General features: G+C 35.3%; 1 protein-coding gene across 1 annotated transcript in view; it reads left to right on the top strand.

Moving 5' to 3' along the window:
• Positions 1–24,838, top strand: part of LOC149780779 (membrane-bound transcription factor site-1 protease-like) — a 100,765-nt gene that overhangs the window by 9,414 nt on the left and 66,513 nt on the right. The window contains exons 5-13 of the mRNA XM_089937856.1: positions 419–467; positions 3,911–4,027; positions 7,895–8,004; positions 11,371–11,487; positions 12,537–12,604; positions 15,582–15,684; positions 16,370–16,446; positions 17,013–17,087; positions 18,269–18,433. Coding sequence (XP_089793982.1) covers positions 419–467; positions 3,911–4,027; positions 7,895–8,004; positions 11,371–11,487; positions 12,537–12,604; positions 15,582–15,684; positions 16,370–16,446; positions 17,013–17,087; positions 18,269–18,433 — 881 coding nt within the window. The remainder of the gene's footprint in view (positions 1–418; positions 468–3,910; positions 4,028–7,894; positions 8,005–11,370; positions 11,488–12,536; positions 12,605–15,581; positions 15,685–16,369; positions 16,447–17,012; positions 17,088–18,268; positions 18,434–24,838) is intronic.

The raw sequence follows: 24,838 nt of genomic DNA on the forward strand, positions 1-24,838 counted from the left end.
CGAAGTGTATTTAACGTCCTTAATCTGCTGGAGTGGCTTTAGTGCTAAAAGCAATTTTGGCAGCCCAATGTACTGTAACCAAATACAATAGTTGCATAGACCAGCTATAATAGTAGCTTATTAGAGACCTGGGAAATTTCAGATGTGCTATATATTGCCTGTTAGGTTTACAGGATCTAATTTAAAATCAATGGCTGATTCTTAAAAACAAATTCTAGTGATGTCCAAAATCAAGTACAAAGGTTCGTATAAAAGGATTTCAGCTGATAGATGTTCAGACTTCTAACAAAGAACAAAACATTTAAAAACATGATGTTTTTATAATTTTGGTCATTGGGTTATAAATCTGAAATCATGTGATGTTAAAGTGCATTATAATAAAGAGAGCTGTACATCTATTTTTTTAATCGAATTTCAGATTTGCAGTGCCTTGCAGGCTGAGATTTTATGGAACATGGGTTATACAGGTATGTCCACTTTGTGTCACTGCAAAGTGTTTGGGTATGTTTGTAGCCCTACATGTAAGACCTTGACACTGATATTTATGTTTTGGACATCAGAACTAAAACATAAATAACATATGATATGTCTTACATTGTAGGACTAAGTATGTTTACTAATTTAGTTCAGTGATGTTAGAGTAAATTAGGAGGAAGTTGACCATATTTCCAGAAATAGAACACAACTACTATATATACTTGCTTATAACTTGAGTCCTACTACAAACTGCACAGATCCTGATATGCTGTCACATTATATGCTGGCATATCTGGGTCTATGCAGTTTGTTAGGAGTAATCATTAGAACAAACAACACTGACCCTTATCTGATGGTTAATTATGTGATGGCAAATAGGGGGTGTTTTTTACCGTTGGACTCGACTTATAAGCGAGTACTTATGGTGCTTTTTATATATAGTTACATTACCCAATTGCAAATCCAGCCCTCCAAAGTGAAAAAGACCTTAATCTTTTCTGTTGGCTTTTTTAGTACTAAAAGTGCTGAAACATCATTTGTTTGCTATGACATCAGTCAGATTACAGTGGTCTCCCCTTGGAGAGGGGATTGGCACCAGCTTCTGTTGGTCATCAGTTGCCAATTTATGTTCATGCCTGGTCAGCATGCCTTAAGAGGTCTTATGCCTTTTCACAAGATGGAGTTTTCATATTACTTTGAAATATATATGCCAACTATAATCCTCATTTGTGAAATATATTTTGGTCGAGTAACACCATCTTCATTACAAGTAATTTTACCAAATCTAAGGGGCTCTGAGTGGCCAAGTGGTCTAAAGCGCTCACTGTTACAGATCACTGCCATCTCACTGCTCTCTATGCGAGTTCGAGTCTCAGGTTCGCCAATGTAGGTATGAGAAAGCTTGCCAGTAGCTTCTCGTGGGTCAGTGGTTCTTTCCGGGGATTTCCCAGGTTCTTCCTTCACCATTTATGATGGCCACCTTGTATAGCCTGTCTTGTGCGGAAAAATGGTGTTAAACCCTACAACAACAGCCAAATCTAGATTTAATTTTCACTGTGTTTGCATTCCATTTGTGTTCCATTTGCATTCCATTCATATTGGTATTTCATCTATTATCTCTTTGTTTTTTTGTTTTCAGAAATTAATTTTCAGTTTTTTTCACTATACTTGGATCTAAGGCCCAGTAACCTTATAGTATAGCCCTGTATCCATTGTGCATCATGTGTCCTCCATTGTTTATTCTTGTGTGTCATTGTCATCCATCATCTGTTGTTACTTGTGTGCCATCCATCCATCAAAAACTATTTGTATCCTTTCTGAAGTCCATATTTCTGATCTGATTTGAATCAGACTCTTATAATATGGGTTTACCTCATCAAAATCCTTTCATAATAATAAGGTGATCTTTCATCAGATTGGCTAAGATTGTTACTGTTCTGGAGACCATATTTCTGACCTGAATTTGATCAAATTTCGAATATATGCTTATATCATTTAGATCTCAGATGAGTTTGATAATGAGTAAGATCCATGCATACTAATTAGGTGCTCTTGTATCTGATTGGCTGAACATGTTACCTCTCTGGAAGCTATATATCTCTGATCTGATTATGATCATTCATAAAATATGGGCTTACATCAGCAGGATCTTGGATGGATTTGATAATGAACAAGATCCATCCATATTAATGATGAAATCTTGCATCCATTTAACTGGGCTTGTTGCGATTCTCTGTTATATTTCTGATCCAGTTTAGCTCAGAATGGGAATATATGCATATAGGATCAAGATCTTGGACAATTTTGATAATGAGTTAAATCCATGCATATTAATGAAGTGATCCTGCATCTGATTGGCTGAGCTTATCACCACTCTGGAAGCCATAAGTCTGATCCGATTTTGATCAAAATTTGAATAAGGGCTGATATCATCAGGATCTTGGATAATGTCAAAATTGAATAGGGGCCATACATATTAATGGGATGATCTTACACCTGATATGCTTAACATTTTACCTCTCTGTATATGGAGGCTATATTTCTTCTTTCAAAACATTGTCCAGTTATAGTACCTTAGGAGAACTGCTACAGCCTGTAAATCCAAACCCTCCCAGGCTAAAACTTGGCTCTTAGATAGTGATCTCCACTTGATACAGGGATTTTTACCAAAACCTGGTGGGTGTATGTTTATTATGATTGGGTAAGTATTTTTGAAGAAACAGGTTGTACTATAAAAAAAATTGGCATCTTCTTCCAGTACATTATCTGATCATAATACCTTAGGAAGATAGGTAAGAGATGTGAGGAAGCTACTTCTTTTTGCACCGGAGAGGTCATCTCTGATCCCTTTAGGTATTTGAGACATCTTCTAGATGACCTGACTGGAGAATAGACGTCATATGTCTTTGAGTGGCCTGGAAAGTGAGCATTTTTCTCTGCAGCAGAAGTTATGAAGCTGCATACTTATCAAGCTGTCAAATGATTATGCAGTCTTGTTTTTTTGACAGTTATAATTTGTCAATATAAAAGAAGAGACACAATGATACCACTTTCAGAAATTGGAGGAATGGCATGTTTATCTTTAAGAATAGCCTCAACAAGTTACATGCATGATTCGAGTGTCAGAAATTGGGAGAACCTAGTTTCACTCCATTTTAGCTCACTGATACCAAACTATATTACTCCCCAGCAAAAAGCCCAATAAAATTAAATTGTGATGAGGAATAATGGCTTATGCAGAAAGTTTTTCTTGTTCATGTACCTTCACCAAAGTTTATGGAAGATATACACATTGGATAAAAAAGACTTCTTTTTTAGGGTCACTATGACAGAAGATTTTTGTGCATGATAACTTTTGCTTTGGTCTACATACCTTGGCTAATATTTGTGGGGGCTTGCATTTAAGGCATGGAAGAGGATTATTGGGTTTTTCTGAAGAGAAAATATCAAAGGTCAAGGTCATTGTGGTTATAAGAAAAATTGGTTTTGTGTAGACTTTTATTGACCAAATTTTGTGGATGGCTTGCATTTTAGGTAATAACTAGATTTGAGTGTCTGAAGGTCAATGGTCATGGTTGTGGTCATTCTAATAAGAAAATAATGGTTTCTAAAGCACAAGTTTGGTTCAAGACTTCATACCATGACCGGAAGTTCAGTTCTTTGAGATCCTATATTCAACAATCTCATTTTCAACCGTCCCTACTCCTGCTTACATAGAGGACTATTAAACATGGCACAGACATATAATGAGCTGTTCACATACTCTTCTTGATCAAATTATACATATTTTATTTATCCAGTTAAAACACAATTCAGCATAGACCCAGATCTGCCAACTCATAATGTGTAAGCAGATCAGTCTGTGTGGTTTGCAGTTGAGGCTGTATGTTATACAGAAATAAATACATTATACAGTTAATCTTATCTCTTCTAGGTAGCGGTATTAAGGTGGCTATTTTTGATACTGGTCTGGCAGAAGACCATCCTCACTTCAAATCCGGGAGAATCAAGGATAGGACCAACTGGACCAATGAGAAAACACTGGAAGATGGTATGTACAGTACCAATTTTATTCTCCATCATTGGCAAGTATGCTGATAATTCATATGGGAGAAAATGCACTCCATTACATAATTTAACATCGCCATGAAAGTGACGCCATTGATACTTGTTACAGTTTTAAGTTAAATTAGAGACTACCATAGTTGTCTTAGACAAAAAAAAAATCTTGTTCCAAAAAGTAGGAACTGCAAACATTCACCCAGAAAATGTATCCAAAACTTGCATCCCAAAATAATTGCTGACACAATTACTCTCACATAAATCCACACTTAATGCAGAAGTAATTCTTCATTTTTAACCAAAATGTCATCAGTACCTCTATTCTTCTTTCCTTTGTTTTTCCTCATCATTGTACAGATTTTTTAAATAAATCCAAAAAGTCACATGAAAACAAGTAAATCATCAGCAGAAAGAATGGGTCTTACTCTTTCCAATGCAGATATCACAGTAATTTAAGTTGCCACTGCTGTGCTTGAAAAATGATACTCAGAAATGGTTATTGCATCACGTACATAAGCATGGTGAGATATGATAGTTATTTTTTCACCATTGCTGGTGGCATCAACAGTGTTACTGAGAAGTACAAGGATGCAGGTGAGCTACCATTTTCCATGGAACTTACTTAAAGTTATTGGTCATTTTGTTAATTAAAAAGTTGTTTAGTGTTTGCTTTTCGTTCAACAATTCTTCTGCTGACCACAGTGATCAATAATTTTACAGTTGTTCAATAGCCATTAGTGAGAAGTGAGACACAGCATTCACTTTTCTGGTGGCAGCAGCTGTGTCAACCATTTTAGGTATAAGGGTTTGGGTTACAGCACGTTTCCTAAGCCTTTGATAGATTCTTGTCATGCTTGTAATGAACCATTATGAAGTTAAGGCAATTATTCTGTGATATGCTTGCTCTGATGAGTAAATGGTTTTGACACTAAGTTTAGTACAAGACCACATACTTTGACCAAAGGTCCAGGTCGTTGCAAGATCTGTTGGTCAGTAATCTGTGTGGGGCAGGTGAATAATGTGCTGTTTGTGGTAGCATTTTGGAGAAGCATTACCTGATTGGGTTTCCTTTCTTTGTTCATTATGGCCATGTGACTAGGATTTACCATTTATAGGGGATTATGACCCTAATTAAATAATTATCAACGGTCAGGTGTGGTAAGCACTGTCTGAGTTGACCTTTATTCCAGCTACAGGCTTATTCAAATTACAGAACCAATGTATTTTCCAAAACATTCCAGACAGATTCAGTGCTGAGTAAACTTGGAGTAACTTCTAGAACTTTCCAGAAATAAAATGTAGTATAAATACAGGGGCCATAAGCCCACCAGTTCAGTTTAGTTCCAGCTGCCTAAGTGGATACACATCTGCATTTTTCTGAGATAGCATCAAGAGGCTGCAAGCATCCAGCAGATGTATTTTGCTATGTCTGTGGCCAAATTATCAAGACAAGAGCGAAAAAGTACTCTGTGGAAGCATCTGCTAAGATGTGTGAGGTATATTTTGGCATACCTATCGGGGATCAAGACAAACCCTGGGCACCTCATTTCACCTGCGAGCACTGCAAAAAAGTCTGGAAGGTAAGATGGACAATTGTTGCTCTGAATTGTATGTTATAAAATTTGTTACATTTTTAAAATTGTTAAAGTTTTTAACTTTGAAAACTTATACAATTTTTCAATGTTATTAAAAAAATATATCGTATGTGAAAAATGTTGTGAGAATGTCTTACACATTAGTCATGGGTGAAATAAATGGGTTTTTTTAGGATGGTACAGAGGGGAATAGAGCCATGAAGTTAACTATCCCAAGAATTTGACAGGAACCCGCTGACCACTCAAGCAACTTCTACTTCTGCATGGTGGAGCCTTCCAAACATTGGACTGCCAAGAATGCACCTGCTATCATGTATCCGGACCTTCCTTGATCCATCACCCAGGTTCCACACTGCCCTGAACTCCCTGTACCCACTCCTCCGGAGAGAGAGCAGCCATCTTTAGAAGATAGCAGCAAGGAAGATGTTGTAGATCCAGATGACAATTTCAGAAATCCTGGTCTCACCAAGTCCAGTACCCTGCTTTTGACATCTAGGCTCAAGCAGTGGAACTTGTTGGATGAAAGTGTGCAAATTGCAGATCAGAGGAAGCGTTGCCAAGCTTTTTCCAGCTTCTTCACTTGTCATGATTGGCTTTGCTGCTGCCTCAATATGACCAGTCTGTTCGAGGCAGTTGGAATCACCTGTTATCAGAATGAGTGGCACCTCTTCATTGACAGCTTATCCAGGAGCATCAAAGCCATGCTGCTCCATAATGGTTCCAAGTACCTGTCCCTTCCCCTAGCTCACTCAGTGCAATTCAAAGAGGATTACAACAGCATCAAGACCTTGCTGGATGCCTTGAAGTATGATAAGTATGGCTGGGAGGTCATTGAAGTCTTCAAAATGGTGGTATTCCTGATGGGTCTCCAAGGTGGTTTTACCAAGTTTCCCTCCTATCTTTGCCTTTGGGACAGCAGGGACACCAATGTGCACTACCACAGGCAGGACTGGCCACAGCGGACCAAGTTCTCTATGGGGAGGAACAACGTCAAGTGGGAGCCACTGGTGAACCCCAGGAAGGTGCTGATGCCACCAGAGCACATCAAATTGGGCCTTATGAAACAATTTGTCAGAGCTCTAGATAAGGAGTCGGCAGCCTTCAAGTACCTTCAAGACTTCTTACCTAAGCTGTCTGAGGCAAAGGTCAAAGCCGGTGTCTTTGTCGGACCACAGATAAGATCCTGGAGTGCGATGAATTCCCCAAAAAGTTCACTAGTAATGAGAAAGAGGCTTGGAACAGTTTTGTTGCAGTGATTCAGGGCTACCTGGGCAATCATAAAGCCAAAAACTATGTGGAGCTGGTTGAGACTGGTGAAGAACTACGGCACAGTGGGCTGAAGGATGTCCCTCAGAGTCCATATCCTTGATGGTCATCTTGATGAATTCAAGGAGAACATGGGAGCTTACTTGGAGGAGCAAGGTGAACGCTTCCACCAGGATATACTGAATACCGCTACCAAGGACACTATATCGAGAACATGATGGTAGACTACATTTGGGAGCTGAATCGTGAAAGTGATTTATATTATAATCGTACATCTCAAAAAACTACTCACTTCTAAATCATTTGTGGTCATTTTTGTATTACTTTAGTATAAATATATGTTAATTGTGATTCATGTTTTTTTTCTTCTGACTTTATGTGAACGAAAAGACACAAATTTACCTGTTTTCTCATTGGAAATAGTCCCAAAAGCAAAGTCTGTGGGGAACAATAGCCATTTCTATACTTTTGAGGAAATAACACTTACTACCCAGGAACAAAAACAAATTGTTACACAGTGGTTTCAATTAAAAAATTTAAGAGGAACTTACAGTATTGTGAATCAAATCTCAAAATCCTAACTCATTCTGTCACACGACAATAAAATGACCAGGAGTAAACAACTTTTTACTTTCAATCACAGACAAAGGTCAAGCACACAAAACAAATCAAGTATTCATAACATAGGTGAGACAATGTTTCTCATTACAGGTCTGAGTCATGGTACATTTGTGGCAGGGGTAATTGCCAGTTCACAGGTGAGACAGTGTTTCTCATTACAGGTCTGGCTCATGGTACATTTGTGGCAGGTGTAATTGTCAGTTCACAGGTGAGACAGTGTTTCTCATTACAGGTCTGGGTCATGGTACATTTGTGGCAGGGGTAATTGCCAGTTCATAGGTGAGACAATGTTTCTCATTACAGGTCTGGGTCATGGTACATTTGTGGCAGGGGTAATTGCCAGTTCATAGGTGAGACAATGTTTCTCATTACAGGTCTGGGTCATGGTACATTTGTGGCAGGGGTAATTGCCAGTTCCAAAGAATGCCTAGGATTTGCTCCAGATGCTGATATTTATGTTTTCCGTGTCTTTACCAATAACCAGGTAAGTAAAAGGTAACATTCTATTACCAATAACCAGATAAGTAAAAGGTAACATTCTATCACCAATAAATCAGATTGTTTTCACATAAAATGGTAGTAAGATCCTATATTTACCCAAGTCTTGCTTATTTAACAGTTCTTGGCAAACATTTCTTGCCTTAATTCCTGATATTGATGACATCTTCTATGTAAAACATTTTTACATTTACAGTGGACCCATTTTTTGATAGGATAAAGTGATCTCATATAATGAATGGCCCTTTTGTAAATCAATTTTGTTACATAGCTAGGGTCTGCAGAATGCTGTTGGTATTGGAAGGTTCTGTCATGCACGATCTGCTGACAAAAGTATGTAATGTGGTCATTACCGTTGATGGGTGGGATAGAGTGTAAAAAAGTACAAGCTTCTTTTTAGTTGCGTGATCCCATCCCAAGATTTGTAATTAAAAAATTTAAATTTTAAAACCATTTTATGCATGTAAAGACTACATCCAATAATATCCAAATGTTTCAAGGCTGTCTTTGGAAGATAATCTACATAACCAACAGAGGGAAAGACACTTTTTTAAATGATACATGGGGGAAAATGTCAGTTTAAAAAATAAATATGTTTATACATTCTGACTGTCAATGATGATTATGAAAAGATTTCAAATACTATCAGTACCTTATAGAGAAAAGTCTTTAATTGACAGTGTCCACCTATGAAACAGCTCTTCATGACATGAAAAGCAACATAAATTGACATATTTTTTAACTTATTGATATAACTAATACCTCCACACATTAACTATATTGATACGACTTTTATTTTAATTTTCAATAATTATACTTTTATTACAACTATAAACAACATGAATTTTAGCAAAAATGTTATTTACCATTTACACTAATAATACAATGTTCCAGCTGTCTTCAAAGTTTTTATAAAATGTAAATTTTTCATTCAAGTTTCATGGCTGTAGCAGGAATGGTTCTGAAGTGCATACAAGTGGTGAATGTGAAAAGGAAAACTGCAAATAACCTATACATATTGCAGTTTAATATAATAATAATAATAATAATAATAATAATATTACATCAAGTTTTATAATGAGAAATAGTAAACTTTTAAAGTTTGTGGGTTGTGTTTGAAGCTGTTAGTAGGTTATTTTATGGTATTTGTGATAGCCAAGTTCCTCAGGCTGCTAGGTATTCAGAGTCTAATAAAGTTGTCAACAAGAAAATTTTATTTCTTTCCTTCAGATAATAATTTTAGAAGAGCCTGAAGTTATGACCTGTATTGTGATACTGCGCCTCAACACTGTTTTATGTACAAACATTCATCAAAAAAAGCATAATTTTTCTTTCTCCAAAAACTCAAATTAAAATTTTGTAAGCAGAAACTGAATTCATTCGATGCATTGTGGGTAAAGTACAGGTCTGATCAGGGTAAAAATATACTTGGAATCCTTCACCATCACAGTTACACTTCTGTCAGTGCAAGTTCACGGTGAATTTCAACAGGCTAAAGGTTGATGGATTATAATATACGAGAGTCACTGCTATTTTGGCTTGAATAATTCTACTAAATAGTAATTTTAAAGGTCCTGATATATGATGTGAAATCACCTGAAAATAAAAGTAATGGGTTGGGAATATAAACTAAAATTCTTGAAGTGTGATGCACTGCTGTATACATGGGCAGTCCATACAATGTGCAATGAAGAACTGTTGAGTAAAGTGCTAAACTGTGATTTAACAGTATCATTATGCCATTTTCCATAGGTTGGAAGCATCAGACCTGATTATATATATATTCAGTCTGATATTCTTTCTCCGTTTTCTGGATCAAACTAATCCAATCTGTACAAACAGTTGTTCCACAAGACATATTTCTTGTTCTGGAATGTGGGTCTTTGCCTCCAACATTTATATGGAGTTATAAGCAGTAACAGCCACAGTTCTTCAAATATGTAGACATTATTCCTGTACAATATTTATAGAACTCAAAAACAACACTGACACTCTTCGAACCTGAATGTTTGACATCAGTTATCTACATAAGCCCAGATATTTAACATGCACTTATGGGTCCAAACGTTGTGTTTTTACAAGGATGGCAATCCTCAATGGTTTTTTTAGAATTTTGTATTTTTTCAGTATGTGCTCTTTTAACACATTAACCCCTAGCAACGACTTAACAGGGCAGGAGGTAGCAGCCTACTGCCAAGCTCTGTAGCATCATGGTCATGCAGGATACACTAAAGTGGGTGGTATTATATCAAGGTAGACAGATGTAGCTCTACAATGATACCAAATAATCCGATCTAGTTGCATTACAAAATACAGCTTTAAAAAGCTCATTTTTTGGACCCGACTTTTTTGTACCCAAAATTTGCCCGTGGTCAGAATCCAATTTTGTGTCCGGATTTTAGACTTTTCAGTCTCAGATCTGAGGCAAACTGGTATGAACTGCAAACAGACAGATGCACCTTTGCAAAAATTAGGATAAGATGGGCATTTGGAATAAAGAGTGGTCTCGTTTAGCAAACAAAAAAAAAGAACTTATGCTCATGCATGAGTCAAGAAAAAAGAAAAGAACTCCAACTTTTACCCTTCTGCTCATGCTCGAGTCAAATAACCAATGAAAAATGATATTTCTAACACAACTAGGCAGTATGTTAATGAAAGATCACTGGGGATTTGGTGTTTTCAGATCTATTCAGAAATAGTTTCAAAATGTGTTTCCTACTCAATTTTCAGGCAAAAATGTCAAAAACCTCCAGGGGTTAATGTGTTAACTGTATGATATCTTAGTATTCGTATAAGATATTCCTTACATTCTTTCATGTATAAAGTTTCTTGTTTGAAGATGAATTACTTTGCATAAAAGAATGACAGTTTCTTTCAAGTTGTAAAATAAATAATGTTTATTTTTTGGGAAGGGGGGTAATTTGTCTAAAGTGATGTTCCATAATTGAACAAGATCCCTTTGTGGCCAAAAGCATGCACCTTTATTGATCAATGCCATCTTACCTCTGCTTGCATGGGTTTGAGTCTCGGGGCTCAGCCAGTGTTGGTATGTGAAAAAGCTGCCAGTAGCTTCCTAGGGTTGGTAGTTCTTACAACTGCTTTTCCAGACTTTTTATTCAGTTATACTGGCAACAATGTTTAGCCTATCTTGTGCTGAGAAATGGTGTTAAACCCAAACAACAAACAACAAACAACAACAATCATGATTGAATGTTGGTTCATCACATTTTATATATGCATCATGCTTTCCAAAGTTATATTATTTACAACATTTAAAACACTTTGGATTATTCTCATGACCATTCAGGAATTGCCTATTACAAGCTCTTAAATTCTAATCATGTTTTTCAAGGTTTCTTACACTTCCTGGTTTCTGGATGCCTTTAACTACGCTATACTGAAGAAGATAAATGTGCTAAACCTTAGCATTGGTGGGCCAGACTTTATGGATCATCCCTTTGTAGATAAGGTGAGCATCTACCATAAAATAAGTTTTTTCGCCGTAATTGAATTTTGATATTTTGTGGTTTGTAAACCTTGCTTCTTTTGGGACTATCTCAAGTAGATAAAACACGGAATATAGCGATGTTTAATTTTGCATCAGTTTATATGTAGTGGTTGTTTGATCTTTGTCGGTGTGAAATTTGAAGCAGTATTTAGTAATGATAACTGATTTATTGGAACAATGTATTTCATATTAAATTTAGCATTTTCACATATATATAAATATGTAAATACTTGAATTCCTTGTATGCAACAACATTTTGTGGTTATTTGTGATTTCTGCATACATGTTGTCAGCAAATGAACACAGTCATTCAAATTATGTTCAAACATTTCATGAATAATATCACAGGTTCTACATACACCATTAGTTCTATCTTGAAAATTCAACAAAATTTAAATTTCACAGAGGACAAATCTAAAGAAAGAAGATGAATCATCCTGAAATATTTAAGGCAGGCTTGGGTTCAGTTAGAATTACAGTTATGATGTGCTTGCAGATGTATATTATAATCACAATTTCAATTACTCAGAGTTATGACTTCAGTTACAATTACACCATATTGGTGATGTTTAATTACAATTATAGTGTAATTAATTACTCAATTACACTAATTAACTTGTGACTGAACCTAAGTCTTAATCTCACTGTACACTAAGTAAAATCATTTTATAGTTTTCTTATCTAAAACTTAGCTTTATTGCTTAGTTTATATTTATTCCTATATTATTAGCCTAACACCTGGCAGTTAAAATAAATATGTATATTTTTTCATTTAAAAAAATTTTATTTGGAATTAAAAAAAAATGCATTTTTCTTTGCTTTTTTTAATTGACCTGTAATTGAGCAATCAAGCAACTCTAGACCTTCAATTGCAGTAAAACTTATTGATGAAGTTCCGTTATAATTACAGTTACAAATACATTGTAATTGTAGTTAATTACTCAGTTACATTGTAATTGAACCCAAGTCTGACTTAAGTGTTGAAATGTACTTCACTGTTCAATTTCCAGGTTTGGGAGTTGACAGCCAATAAAGTGATCATGGTCTCTGCCATAGGCAATGATGGACCTCTTTATGGGTATGTGACTTTTGCTAAGAAGGTTGAATTCAAAGGATAATTTTGCTAATAATTCAAAGATTTGTATGTCCTAAAGTAATTACAGTTAAGGTATCAACAGCATTCTTGTCCAAAACACTTTGTAGCAAATTCTTACTTCAACTGTAGACATTGCTGATTGTCTCAAAAGACCACTGAGTTTTGCCAAGTGTAATTTTTAGTTTGAATAGGTCTTCAGCAGTCATTTTTCATACATTTTCCTATAGCTGTAGACATTCATAATAAAAGATAAAATAACACCTGTAGTCTGTTTTAAGTTTCATGCTTTTTAAATATTCAGAGTTTATATACCACTTAGATGTGGACTGGATTTAGTCTTTTTGTCATGTATTAATGTTGTCTAGAATGCAGTTATTGATATAGGGTATATTCTTTCTTTTATCATCAATATAATATGGTATAAGCATATGATAATGAATTTCACAGCTTTGCAATTTTACTTTCACATTTGTTTGACAGTCTTTTGGGGCGAGATTTTTATATTTTAGTTCAATTGGCTCTAGCGCCAGGTGAATTTATGGAATGGTCTTTTGTTAATTGTGAATTGTCCATTGGTTCACATTTGCTACTTACAGCGTCTCAAAAGCCACTCAACCAAATTAGACCAAATTTGAAAGCTAGCATCCTGGCTTGGAACTCTTTTAAGTTTTGTTCATATGACAATGATTACCATTAAATATTGCTAACATTATAAAAAGTAGACTTCTAATAAAAAACACTGCATAATTTGACAATATTAGACAGAAACATATTGACATGAAATTTATTCAAATGATACCAGTCTGCCTTCAGATATGATCACAATTACTTAAAATAGAAAACCTTTTAAATTACTTCTCAAAATCTTCCCCAACAACATTTTACCTCATTTGAAAGGATGTCACATGACAGTTTTTCAGATTGCTGAAATGATGATGGTAGATATTGATACCATTACTAAAAATAGAAAAACCTTCAAATAGGTTCTTTTTTTAAAAAGATTAGCAGAACTTGCCCACATTTAGCATGATGCTTTTTCAGATTTGTTAAAATGATCTGTCATTAAATATGGCAACCATTTAAAAAAAATGTAACAAACGTTAAAACAAATATTTCTCAAAAATAGAATTTCATTCAGATTGGAAAGAAGACATAATGGCTTGAAGTTCTATCATATTTGTTGAAATGATAATGTGCCACCATCAAATATGGCCACAATTACTAAAACTAGATAAAATCTTTAAGTCACTTCTTGTCAAAAAAACAAATGCCCAACAGAATTTGACTAAATTTGATAGAAAGCTTCCTTACAAGTATATCCTGGCCTGAAGGTCTTACAAATTTGAATGAATAATGCATCCGGCATTATAAATGGCTGCTATTACTAAAAATATACAGAATTTTTAACATCTTTTCAGAAACTACTCAGTTAACTAAATTTGAAATGAAGCATTCTGGCAATAAAGGTTTTCAGATTTGTTCAAATCGTGCCAGCTTGTCATCAAATATGACCTCCATTACTAACAATGGAAGGAGCCCCGAGTGGCTGAGTGGTCTAAAACGCTGTCCGTTACGGATCACTGCCATCTCACCTCTGTATGCGTGGGTTCGAGTCTCGGATTCGGCCAATGTGGGTATGTGAGAAAGCTTGCCAGTAGCTTCTCGTAGGTCAGTGGTTCTTTCCGTTTTTTTTCTGGATTCTTCCTCCACCATTAATACTGGCCGCCATGTATAGCCTATCGTGTGCTGAAAAATGGTGTTAAACCCTACAACAACAACAACAACAACAACTAACAATGGAAAGTCAATTAAACAACTACATTAATAAAACTTAAGCATCAGTAACACTTGGATCAAATTTGACAGTTAAGTTTTCCAGCTTGAGTACCTTTTTGATTTATACAAATGATCTTGTTCTGCCATCTAATTTGGCTGGTAATAGTAAAAGTATAAAACATTTACACCACTTTATCTTACAAAAATTGCCAAGCTGAATTTGGCCAACTTTGACAAAATAACATCGTGGCATATGAGCTTTTTAGGGTGGGATGAGTGATGCTGATTTACCATCAAATGTAAATGAAGATATAAAAACCTTGCCACAATTGTTTTCAATTATATGCAATCAACAAAAGATTTCTTGTTTGGGGAGAGCATGGGAGTTAACCTATGGTAAAGGCTATTTAGAATTATGTGTTTGGGGTTATGCAGAGTTCTTCCCCTTGCAGAAAAAATTTCAGATACTATACAAAATTAAATTTAGAAAACAAGATGCATACATTGGAAATGAACACATTCTTAAATAACATTATTAATGATGTATACATTAAGAATTATGATAAATGATTTATAACTTAAACTGAAGAAAAATATAAAATTTCAATACAAGAGGTGATACTTGAAGTTTTGGATGTACAACTTCCTGGATATGTGATCTTTAAAGTCATGCTCTATGATGTAAATAAATGGATAGAACCAGGTCATGGGCCATACGTTGCACATAGCTGCTCAAAGTAGATGATGATTATTATATAATTATATAACTAGTTTATAAAATAGTAATACATTATTAGTCTTGTGAATAATGTAGAAACTATATTTCTGACCTAGGTTTGATAAAACTTTGTAAATAGGTCATATCATCAAAACCTTAGATGAGCTTGATTGTGAGCAAGAAACTGTGCATATTAATTGTCTTTGGAAAGGCTTTTTTCAGACTTGAAAAACAGGTACATTTTACAAGATATGAAGTATGGGATTATATTTTATATAGGAAGTGTTCTTGCAATACAGTTCAAGCATACTTAGTGAAATGGCCAGCTATTGTGTAATATAAAAAAGGTAAGTGATATCATGCAGACTTGGACCTCTTGTTTTTATCATTCCAGAAAAAAGCAGTGAAATTTTTTGCTGGCATTATTTAAATAAGTTTTTTACAATTTTTTTTAAAAAACAACAGAACACTGAATAACCCAGCTGATCAGATGGATGTGATAGGGGTGGGTGGAATCAACTTTGAAAACCAGATCGCAAGATTCTCATCCAGAGGAATGACAACTTGGGTAAGTTCTTAATTGTCATTTTTGCATTGTAAATTCTTAATACCAGTCATGGAAGAGAGTTAGAAATAATTTTTTATCCCTTGTCAGTTTTCCTGTATTATAGTACACATTCACTTTGAGAGACATTCATTAGTTCAGACTCTCGGAACAGACTAAAGTCTCTGCACAAGAAATGTTTGGAAGACAATATAACCATCTGAGATGAATGAAAGTCTCAAAATATTTTTACATTTCTCTCTTTCTCTCTCTCTGTCTCACACAAACACACACACACACACACACACATATATTTAGCACTGTGATTACCAAGGGATATCATTTTTAACTTGCTTATATAAATGAAGCCCTCCTTGTTGTTAAGAAATAAAATCAAGAAGCTAAACCAGTAGTACTTTGGCAAACTTATGGTATTATTGCAAACATTGATGAAATTGAACCTCCACAGATTTTGTACTGCTTGACTCATTACATATGTGTATTTTTAGTTTTTGCAAAGCTTCATTGCAATACAGACACAATGCTTTATATAAATCTTGATTTACTGCAGATTTTTAGTATAAAATCATATATTTTTCAACAATGCTTTGGCACATCTATACGTCAAGTACCCATAACCAGTATTATATTTATTTGTTCTTATTGCTTAGGTTTCTGTATTATTTTGGTTTTTGGTTTTGGTTTTCAGGAATTACCTGGAGGGTATGGAAGAATGAAGCCAGATATTGTCACTTATGGATCAGCTGTTAGAGGGTCTGCTCTCAAGTAAGCAAAATAATTAGTTTTTCTTAAGTAGGTTTTCCTTGCACCTTCAAACTGTGAATTACACTGAGTTTCTTCATTACCACATTGTAAATAAAATTACATTCATCTTTGTGATTTTTTTAAAATTCCCAGCAAATTCTGTTTAACCTGTGCAATTCTTCAGTTTTGCTTAGTACATCCTGAAGACACTTTTGTTATTAATTCGTTCTTTTTGTTTTAATAGCTAGAGTTGCTCGTTCAAGATTTGAGCAGTTTGGCTCTTGAGAGCATTTGAGTCATTTTACATTTTACATTTTATTGAAATGAAATGAATCAGAATTGCTGTGTTATGGTAAATCTAGCTAGCTAAATTGATATGGTATAACAGGTTCCTGATCACTCATAAATAAAGACCAACTTTGCTGTAAATGACTTTTTATCAAAACATAAACTAGTAGATCTATGCACATATGACACAAAGTGGAAAATCACATAAACAATATCACATAAACAGTTGTCAAATAGATAAAATTTTAATCAGAAAAACACATATTGTATCTAAAGTGTACTTTTATCTCTTACGCTAGAGGAGGGTGTCGATCTTTATCTGGGACAAGTGTGGCCTCACCTGTTGTGGCAGGAGCAGTAACTCTTCTTGCCAGGTAAGTATGATCACAGTGACACTGCAGAACTATTGTACTTTTGATAGTATCCCTTACTGCAGAACCTTAAAATTAAAACAAAAATTTGTTTTAAAATGGATTTTATTATTTTCGATGGAATAAACAAATCCATGAATCTGTGACACATATTTTCCTCCAATATCTATGGCAGATAGGAGATAATGCAAAGCCATGAAGTTTTCCTTCCAATGAAATCAGTCATTTGTATGCCTAAAATGGCTACATTTTAACCCACATATTGACTGATTCTAGGTTATATTACTAACTTATAAACTTCTGATTGAAGTCTAGAGTAGCTTATGTGATGGGCCTGCATCTGTTCATCTATCAGTTGTTCATTACCAACTGTTTATTTTCACTTCTCCTAAACTGCATGGAAGAAAGTTTAGAAACTTAGTACACAGTTTTATTCAGAAGTGTAGTGTGTCCAGAATGAAAATGGTACTCTTCAAACATCTAATATGGCCGCTGGCTGTCTCATAAATTTTATCATCATTTTCCTAAATAGGTGGTCATATTGACTAGGGTTTTTTACTCAAGGACCTTGAAAGACATTTGGATGGTCATAAGCGAATATGGCAGTCAGCATGGCCACTGTGATGGCCATCTTAAAATTCTTATTGTTAATACATCTCCAGCATGGATGGTCATATCAATAAAAGGTTTCTCCAAGAGACTTCTTATGACTTGGATATTGCTTGTTTTGTTTTTATTAAAATGGCCTCGGTCTGAATTTTGCATCAGTGGTGAGAGTGACGCTGCTTCCACTCAGATATATCTTTTGACATGTAGATGGTATGAAGTACAAATGGTACCATTCTAACATTCAAGATAGACTTTATGTAAAAAATTGTCTATCGGATGTGGTCACCATTACTAAGAACAGAAAGACATTTACAACACTTTATGTAAAAAATCTGCTTAACAAAGTTTGAAAAACTTTACCAGAAAGCACCCTGACATTGAGACCTTTCAATATCATGCTGGTCAGATGTGGATGGAAATTTAAAAAAAGCTCGATAAAAAATCTTGTCTTGACATATCAAATATCCTACTGTCCCTCATTTTTTGGTCAAGTACTTTTGCATATGGCTGTTTGGCAGGTGTCAGTCAGTTGAGTGATCTCAAACCCATTTGGGTCTCCTTTGTTTTTCTTTTAGCGCTGTTATTGACCGGATAAACATCATCAACCCTGCCAGCATGAAGCAAGCATTAATTGCCTCAGCCCGGCGTCTTCCTGATGTCAACATGTTTGAACAAGGACATGGTAGATTGGATCTCATCCGTGCATATCAAACTCTGCGCACCTATAAACCTCAGGCCAGGTACGTTAAGGATAATAGAACAATATGCACACATAGAATCAACAATATGCATCCATTAGTGATTAGGAAATCTCATCCAGTGGTTCAGAATGTTTGGACAGGAAGAAGACTTTACTGTCTTCCTACTGAACAATTCTGCCTTCAAGAGTGGACTTCACTTTTCCATAATAAAAGATAATACCACAAAGCCTGTTTTGAACAACTTTCCTTCCACTGGCAAAATATGGTTTCTTAAGTCAGGAGGTCTTTTAATAAAGTACCACTTGGGGGCCCAAGTGGTTTGAGCATCCACATCAGATGCAGAAGGTTGCATGTTCAAACCTCAGCCGATTAAAGATTTACTAGACGATGATGGAGGATTTCAAAACTTTATCAGGCAAAGAAAATATATGTGTGTTTCCTGGTGCACTGGTTTTAAAATTAGGGTTGTTTTTTTTCCACATGATATATATTATAATGATCATTGTATATACTGTACTAAGCACCTAGGGGAAAAAGTGCTAGGGTTGCCAATGAAAAACAGGAATGATCGGCTGACTGGAAACATATTTTTTTGCCTCAGACAACGATGATGAATTCTTGGATTTTGTAGAAGATGAAGTTAGGTAGTGAGATATATCAGATACTGTGAATTTTTAAAAAAAATGCAGACTTTAGGTTTGTACACATTTAATATAATTTCCCTTTCAACAGGTACCTGCATAACTGATTACAATAGACGAGTGTCTGATAGAAGTCTTCAAAAAATTTGACAGCTCTAACTCTGATTATGAAATTAGAATTTAAAACTATCACGTCATTAGATTGTTATGACCTGGGGGATTAAACTACGTAACAAGAAAGAGTGACAACCATTAAGTTTTGTTGAATTTAAAATATGAATTTATTTCCCTAAAATACAAAGTGAAAGAATGAATAATAACTGACAGTGTTTAATGAATTTCTAAAATTCCTAAAAATTTGTATCAATCTGGATACATTCTAAAGTTATTCTGAATGAAAAGTGTAATATCCTTATGTGCTAAAACCACAGAAGAATCAATATTTTAATTCCAAATGTCCTTTAACCCCTTTAATTCATGCAAGCACCTTTGGACGCCTCTACTCCATTCTCATGCAAGTGCTTTTTGACATTTCTACCCGATTCGCATACAAGCTCCATTTTGATGCCTTTACACCATTCTCATGGAAGCACCATTTACCACCTGCTTTAAACATCAGCCATTTTGAATGGGTTTTCCTTGTGCCACCTTTGGGGAAAAACCCCTGTTAGATACTACATTCATTGGTGTGATTGACCATTATATCAGATCACATGGTCGCTGTTTAAGATCTGGATGTATTCTGCTATTTAAAGTATCTGGGTCATATTCTCCACTCTCCAAAATGGAGGATGCAGATTTCATTCAGTACTTACAAAGTTTTCACGATTAGAATCACAACTATGAAAGCTTCATTAACTTAAGTAAAGGCTCTGATATTGATGTACGCAGCAATTAGTTTTAATAATTATCAAATTCAGATGACTTAGTGATGTAGATGCAGACAGAGAACTTGTAAATTTTGAGTATGAGAAATGGCAGCAACGGTTGGTCACATGGCTTCACTGCCTTGATGGTGAATGAGTTCTCTCAAGATTTTGAAGTACATAAAAAAATTCCGTAAAAATAATGATACAGCTTTAAAGATCAGATTTTACTCTTAAATCTTTCGTCACATAATGTATGTGTACCAAAAATTTGAAATGGTTAAGATTGATGTTAAATGTCACATATACTACACTGCTTAACAGTTAACAGGCAGGCCTATGTGTATGGAGTCGAATATGTAACAGGTGTTCTATTTATAGTGCACTGCTCTGGGAAACTTTGCTACTTTTATATTGAAGGGCTAAAAAGTCATACACTCTATAAGGTAAAGGAATAATTGAATCCTTGGTAAATCCCAAAACTTTATAAATATAAAATGTCCTTGAATGTTTCACAGTAAATCCAAAGATATAAATCCAGAATGTCCCTGAATGCTTTAGGGCTGTTCCATTTAAACATACATTGTATCCAGGGTAGGCAGTTTTTGAAAATAAATGCCAGGGTACTTTGATTTCACAGAGTTCATATTAAAATGATAAATATAAAAAAATTGCATTTATGGGTGAGTACCCACTTTAAACACACCTTTCCTGGGTCCCATGTATTTTTTAATGGAAAAACCTTTACAGTAAATCCAAAGAATATTAATATATCCAGATCTTTTAATAAATGTTATGGTACTGTAGTTCCAACAAATGATATTAAAGTAAATAAATAAAGCAATCTTCTCAATACTCTTTCAAGACCAGTATCAAGTTTAAGAATGAGTGAATATGCATTTCATAATGGTAATTTATCAAACTAATATGCATTTTCAAGAATGTGATTCCAGGCATTCAATAAAAACATTGTTATTTTGAAATAAAGATTTGCAATAAGCAAAATCCAATTCTAGCCAATCAGAAATTAGATCAGTCTGACCTTTTCTGCAGTATGAATGTCCTCATTTGATCATGCGATGTCTACTAAATTTTTCCAGAGCATTGACCTTGGAATTTATGAATAGTACGTGTTATACATGAGTCATCTTTACAGTACAACCCATTTATAGGACAGTTAACATTAAAAACATGACATTATCTAAATGACCCTTACTAAAATCATTATTTTTTAAAATAATATACATAATATAGTTCTACATACCAAGATGCAGTAGGAATAGAAGTGGTGGTGGTGTTTGTACCTACATAAGGAATGATACAGTTTTTTTCTATAGAACCAGGTTTGCATCCAGATGATTCGGAAGCTGTTTGGTTTGACTTGTTGTTACCTAAATGTAAGCCTATTTCTACTTGTTTACACCACCTAAGCAGAATGATTTCCTTGACAGGCTTGTAGAAACCTTAGTGAAGCTTTGATCAGCTGGCGAACTTTGAGTTTTTTGTTTGATTTTAATATTTGATTATTTTTATTACATTTGTAGCAGTAATGCAGAATAATGTCAGTATCCTAAAAATGTTTGGAATAAGGCAAATTATGAAGAACATTACAAGAGTTACCATATCAACTTCAACATTATTAAATCATTCTCCATTGAATATGTTTCCCAATAGCATTAATGTTGGGAATATAAGCCACACTACCACCTGAATCCAGCCCTCCAAAGATAAAAATTCATCATTTCTGTCTATATTATATAGACAAGGAGAAATATCTCTTGCACATTACCTTCCCATGCTTCTGAACAACGTTCACATCACCTAATGAATCAGTTGGAAATTTGTGCTGATTTTCACCCATTCCATTGAAGATTTTGTTATTTTTTAATGTATTATGGATTATTCTACAGGTGGTATACATTATTTTTTAAATTTTTACCATTGATTTTTTCACATATGCGGACTTAATTTTTAAATTCTCTGAAGACATGGTGCTACAAGGCTACATTGTAATGGGACTTGTTGTAGTTGGTGTTCACACATATTTATTTATCACCACTGTTTTAGTTGGTATCTCTGGTGTTCGTAAAACCATACACTATTAATTTCTTCTTTCTGCTTTCTTTGCCATTTCAAAATTAACAATGACAAGGAAGTGTGCTAAATGCAAGAAATTCAAAGCTAGCAAGAATTCTGTCATGCCAGTACAAAGTATTCATCAGCATGTAATTGCAGCATGTATGTATGATGGGTGGAGAATACATAGCCAACAGTTTTAAGGAAAACTGCAAGAAACGGGAAGAAAAGTGGAAAAGTGAAGGACTGAGTGCTAATGTTTTGAGCATTCACCCTAATTTAGAGTCTTTGACCAGCCTGGTGGGGAACTTCATTGGGGTCCCTTCTCCAACAATGATATGACGTACATTACCTACTGATACCATTACATCTGGGGAAAAGGAGAAAGCTGTGACTTCTCCGCTGCCCATGCCATCTCTGGAGTTACAGGGACATCATTTGGTACAGCAAATGATGACAGAATTGTTTAAGTTCTGCCCAATTTTTTCCCCCATCCTTCTTCTTTTGTTGTAGTAAAGAATTATGACACTTTGGGGAGGTTTCCACCGAATTCTATGCAGCCCAGTGGGCATAAGCGCCCCCCCCCCCATGTCTGAGCATAGCCTTAGGGCCTTTAAATCCGAGTCATTGTGGTTTATAAATGACTTCAATTAGCCATGAAGTCTAGTCACACTTCAGTTTGATGCTGTAATGGCTGCCAACAATACCATTCAGACATCCAGCTTTAGTTCCATACCGTTCGATGACCATATGGCTTCTGTAGCATATCATCCAATGCCTCATCAAATAGAGCGATGGAACATTAACATTGTCAGTGATCTTGACATTGTAATCTTGACATCGTCAGGGTCCTTATTGATAGATCCATTCACGTGCCTAAAATTACATGTATTCCATCAGAAAACAGCCATCTACACTGCCATTCGTACACAAGACACTGTACTGGCTGATGTTGATTTCAGCAAGCTGTCTTTGCCATTTGGACAACTTCATCCTGCAGATATGGCTAGCTGTTTACTCATGGCAAACCATCTTGGATGGTACAGTGAAAGTGTTACAGATCATGACCATGTCTCATCTGTGCCTCCAGGAATATATCATCCATATATCCAGGATAGCCAACACAATGAGTGTGGGGATAAACCTGGTGATGGTTCATACTCAGATCCCTCTGTGGAGTGGACTGAGAATAGCTTTAAGGCGGCAGTAGAGGAATTATTCTGCTGCTGCCAAACACTCAGAGTATCTGCCAGCCCTGTTCCTTTCATCTTCTCTTGCAGTCAGGGAAATTGAATGCAATTGCTGAGAGGCTAACTGCCAAAATCAGTGATAGACATTTTCAAAACTTTTTTTTATGAGAGTCAACTGCCAGTATCCTTTGCATCTCACAGGTGACCCATTCTGATGCCTTCTTTGCAGATCTCATGGCATTAGACAAGTACTATGCTGTGACCAGACTAACTTGTCTGCATACTGAAAGGTGGATTTTGATATTTTGCACACCATTTTAATGCTCATTTATAAAATAGTGGCAACATTTTCATTATTGGATGTGGCATCACTGGCGATTTTCAGGCTTGCAGATAATGCCAGCAATGAACATGCATGGGAGTCAACAGCTTGAATATTGAAGGTAATTAATAGGCTGACCCACCATATAATGGTGAATGCATTGACGGCATCCACTAACCTTGATCTTATGTGTTCACATTGCATGCTCACACTTAACTTAGTCCAAGCCACATCATGCCCTGTCCCTGTGAACCATTCTCTTCAAATCACCTCTGCTGTTAAGTTGCAAGTGAGAGGGATTGTAAAGGCAGGTAGCTCAAGGAAGGTGCCCCTTCATCTCTCTCTGCAACAACCATTATCTTATAAATAATCTCAAATTCACCCTCAAAGATGTGATGAATAGAGATGAGGAGATACAGGATCATTCGCTACACATCCCCAAAACCAGCCACAATCCCATCTCTGTAAATGACCACCGTATCAAATGGGTTAGTTTCTGGGATTTGTTTATATAGTGTGGGAATATGTACAGCTGATTTGAGCAACTAGATTAGGGAGTACATCATTGTCAGATGGAGGGAGTGGGTGGAACACAGAAATACTCCCAGGATGCGCAATCATGTGATTTGTACAAAATTTTTATGAATTTGTGGACTTGCAGTGTGGTGATGCATGAGAACTCTAACAAATAGGTTTAAAGTCATGCATATGAAAATGTGCCATTTTTTGTAACTGTTTACACATCTGGTTTCTTTTGGCTTGACATAAATGATTGTTAAACTACATATCATCAACACATTGGGCCCCCTAACAAGCATTCTGTCATAGTTTGAACACTACTTCAATAAAGTTTTAGAAATGCATGTTTATAATACGGGCTCTCTAGAATTCCAAAAATTGCTGATTCCCAGTATGGTTCATCTTAGATGACGATTTCATTCAGCAAATACTGGTTGATCATAGTGATGAAGGCAATTTTTTGTTAAAGTTAGGAAGTATAATGTATTATTGGGGCTGGGAAAGTGTTAATGGAGATACCAATGAATGATTTTGAACCCGAATATGGCGTTAAATACGAGTCCAATATACATGCTGGAAGGACAAAACAGATGGCACTCTGGTCCACCTGACATTTCAGTGGTATAACAAAATTAAATCTAGAATTGCAGACAAACAGGCCAAATTAAAATGCAGACAATTTAAAAGTAAAGTATACTTTTCATTTCTTTTCACAATTTAGCTGTGTGTTATCATGTCCAAAAAAAACATATTGGCCAAGCATAATGATGAAGATAAATAAATAAGAATCTAAAAATGAAATTAAGAAGGAAAGATATATATTTGATCAA

This window comes from Sinohyriopsis cumingii, chromosome 16 (assembly GCF_028554795.1).
Source record: "Sinohyriopsis cumingii isolate HCF-2022 chromosome 16, ASM2855479v2, whole genome shotgun sequence".
Taxonomy (NCBI): Eukaryota; Metazoa; Mollusca; class Bivalvia; order Unionida; family Unionidae; genus Sinohyriopsis; species Sinohyriopsis cumingii.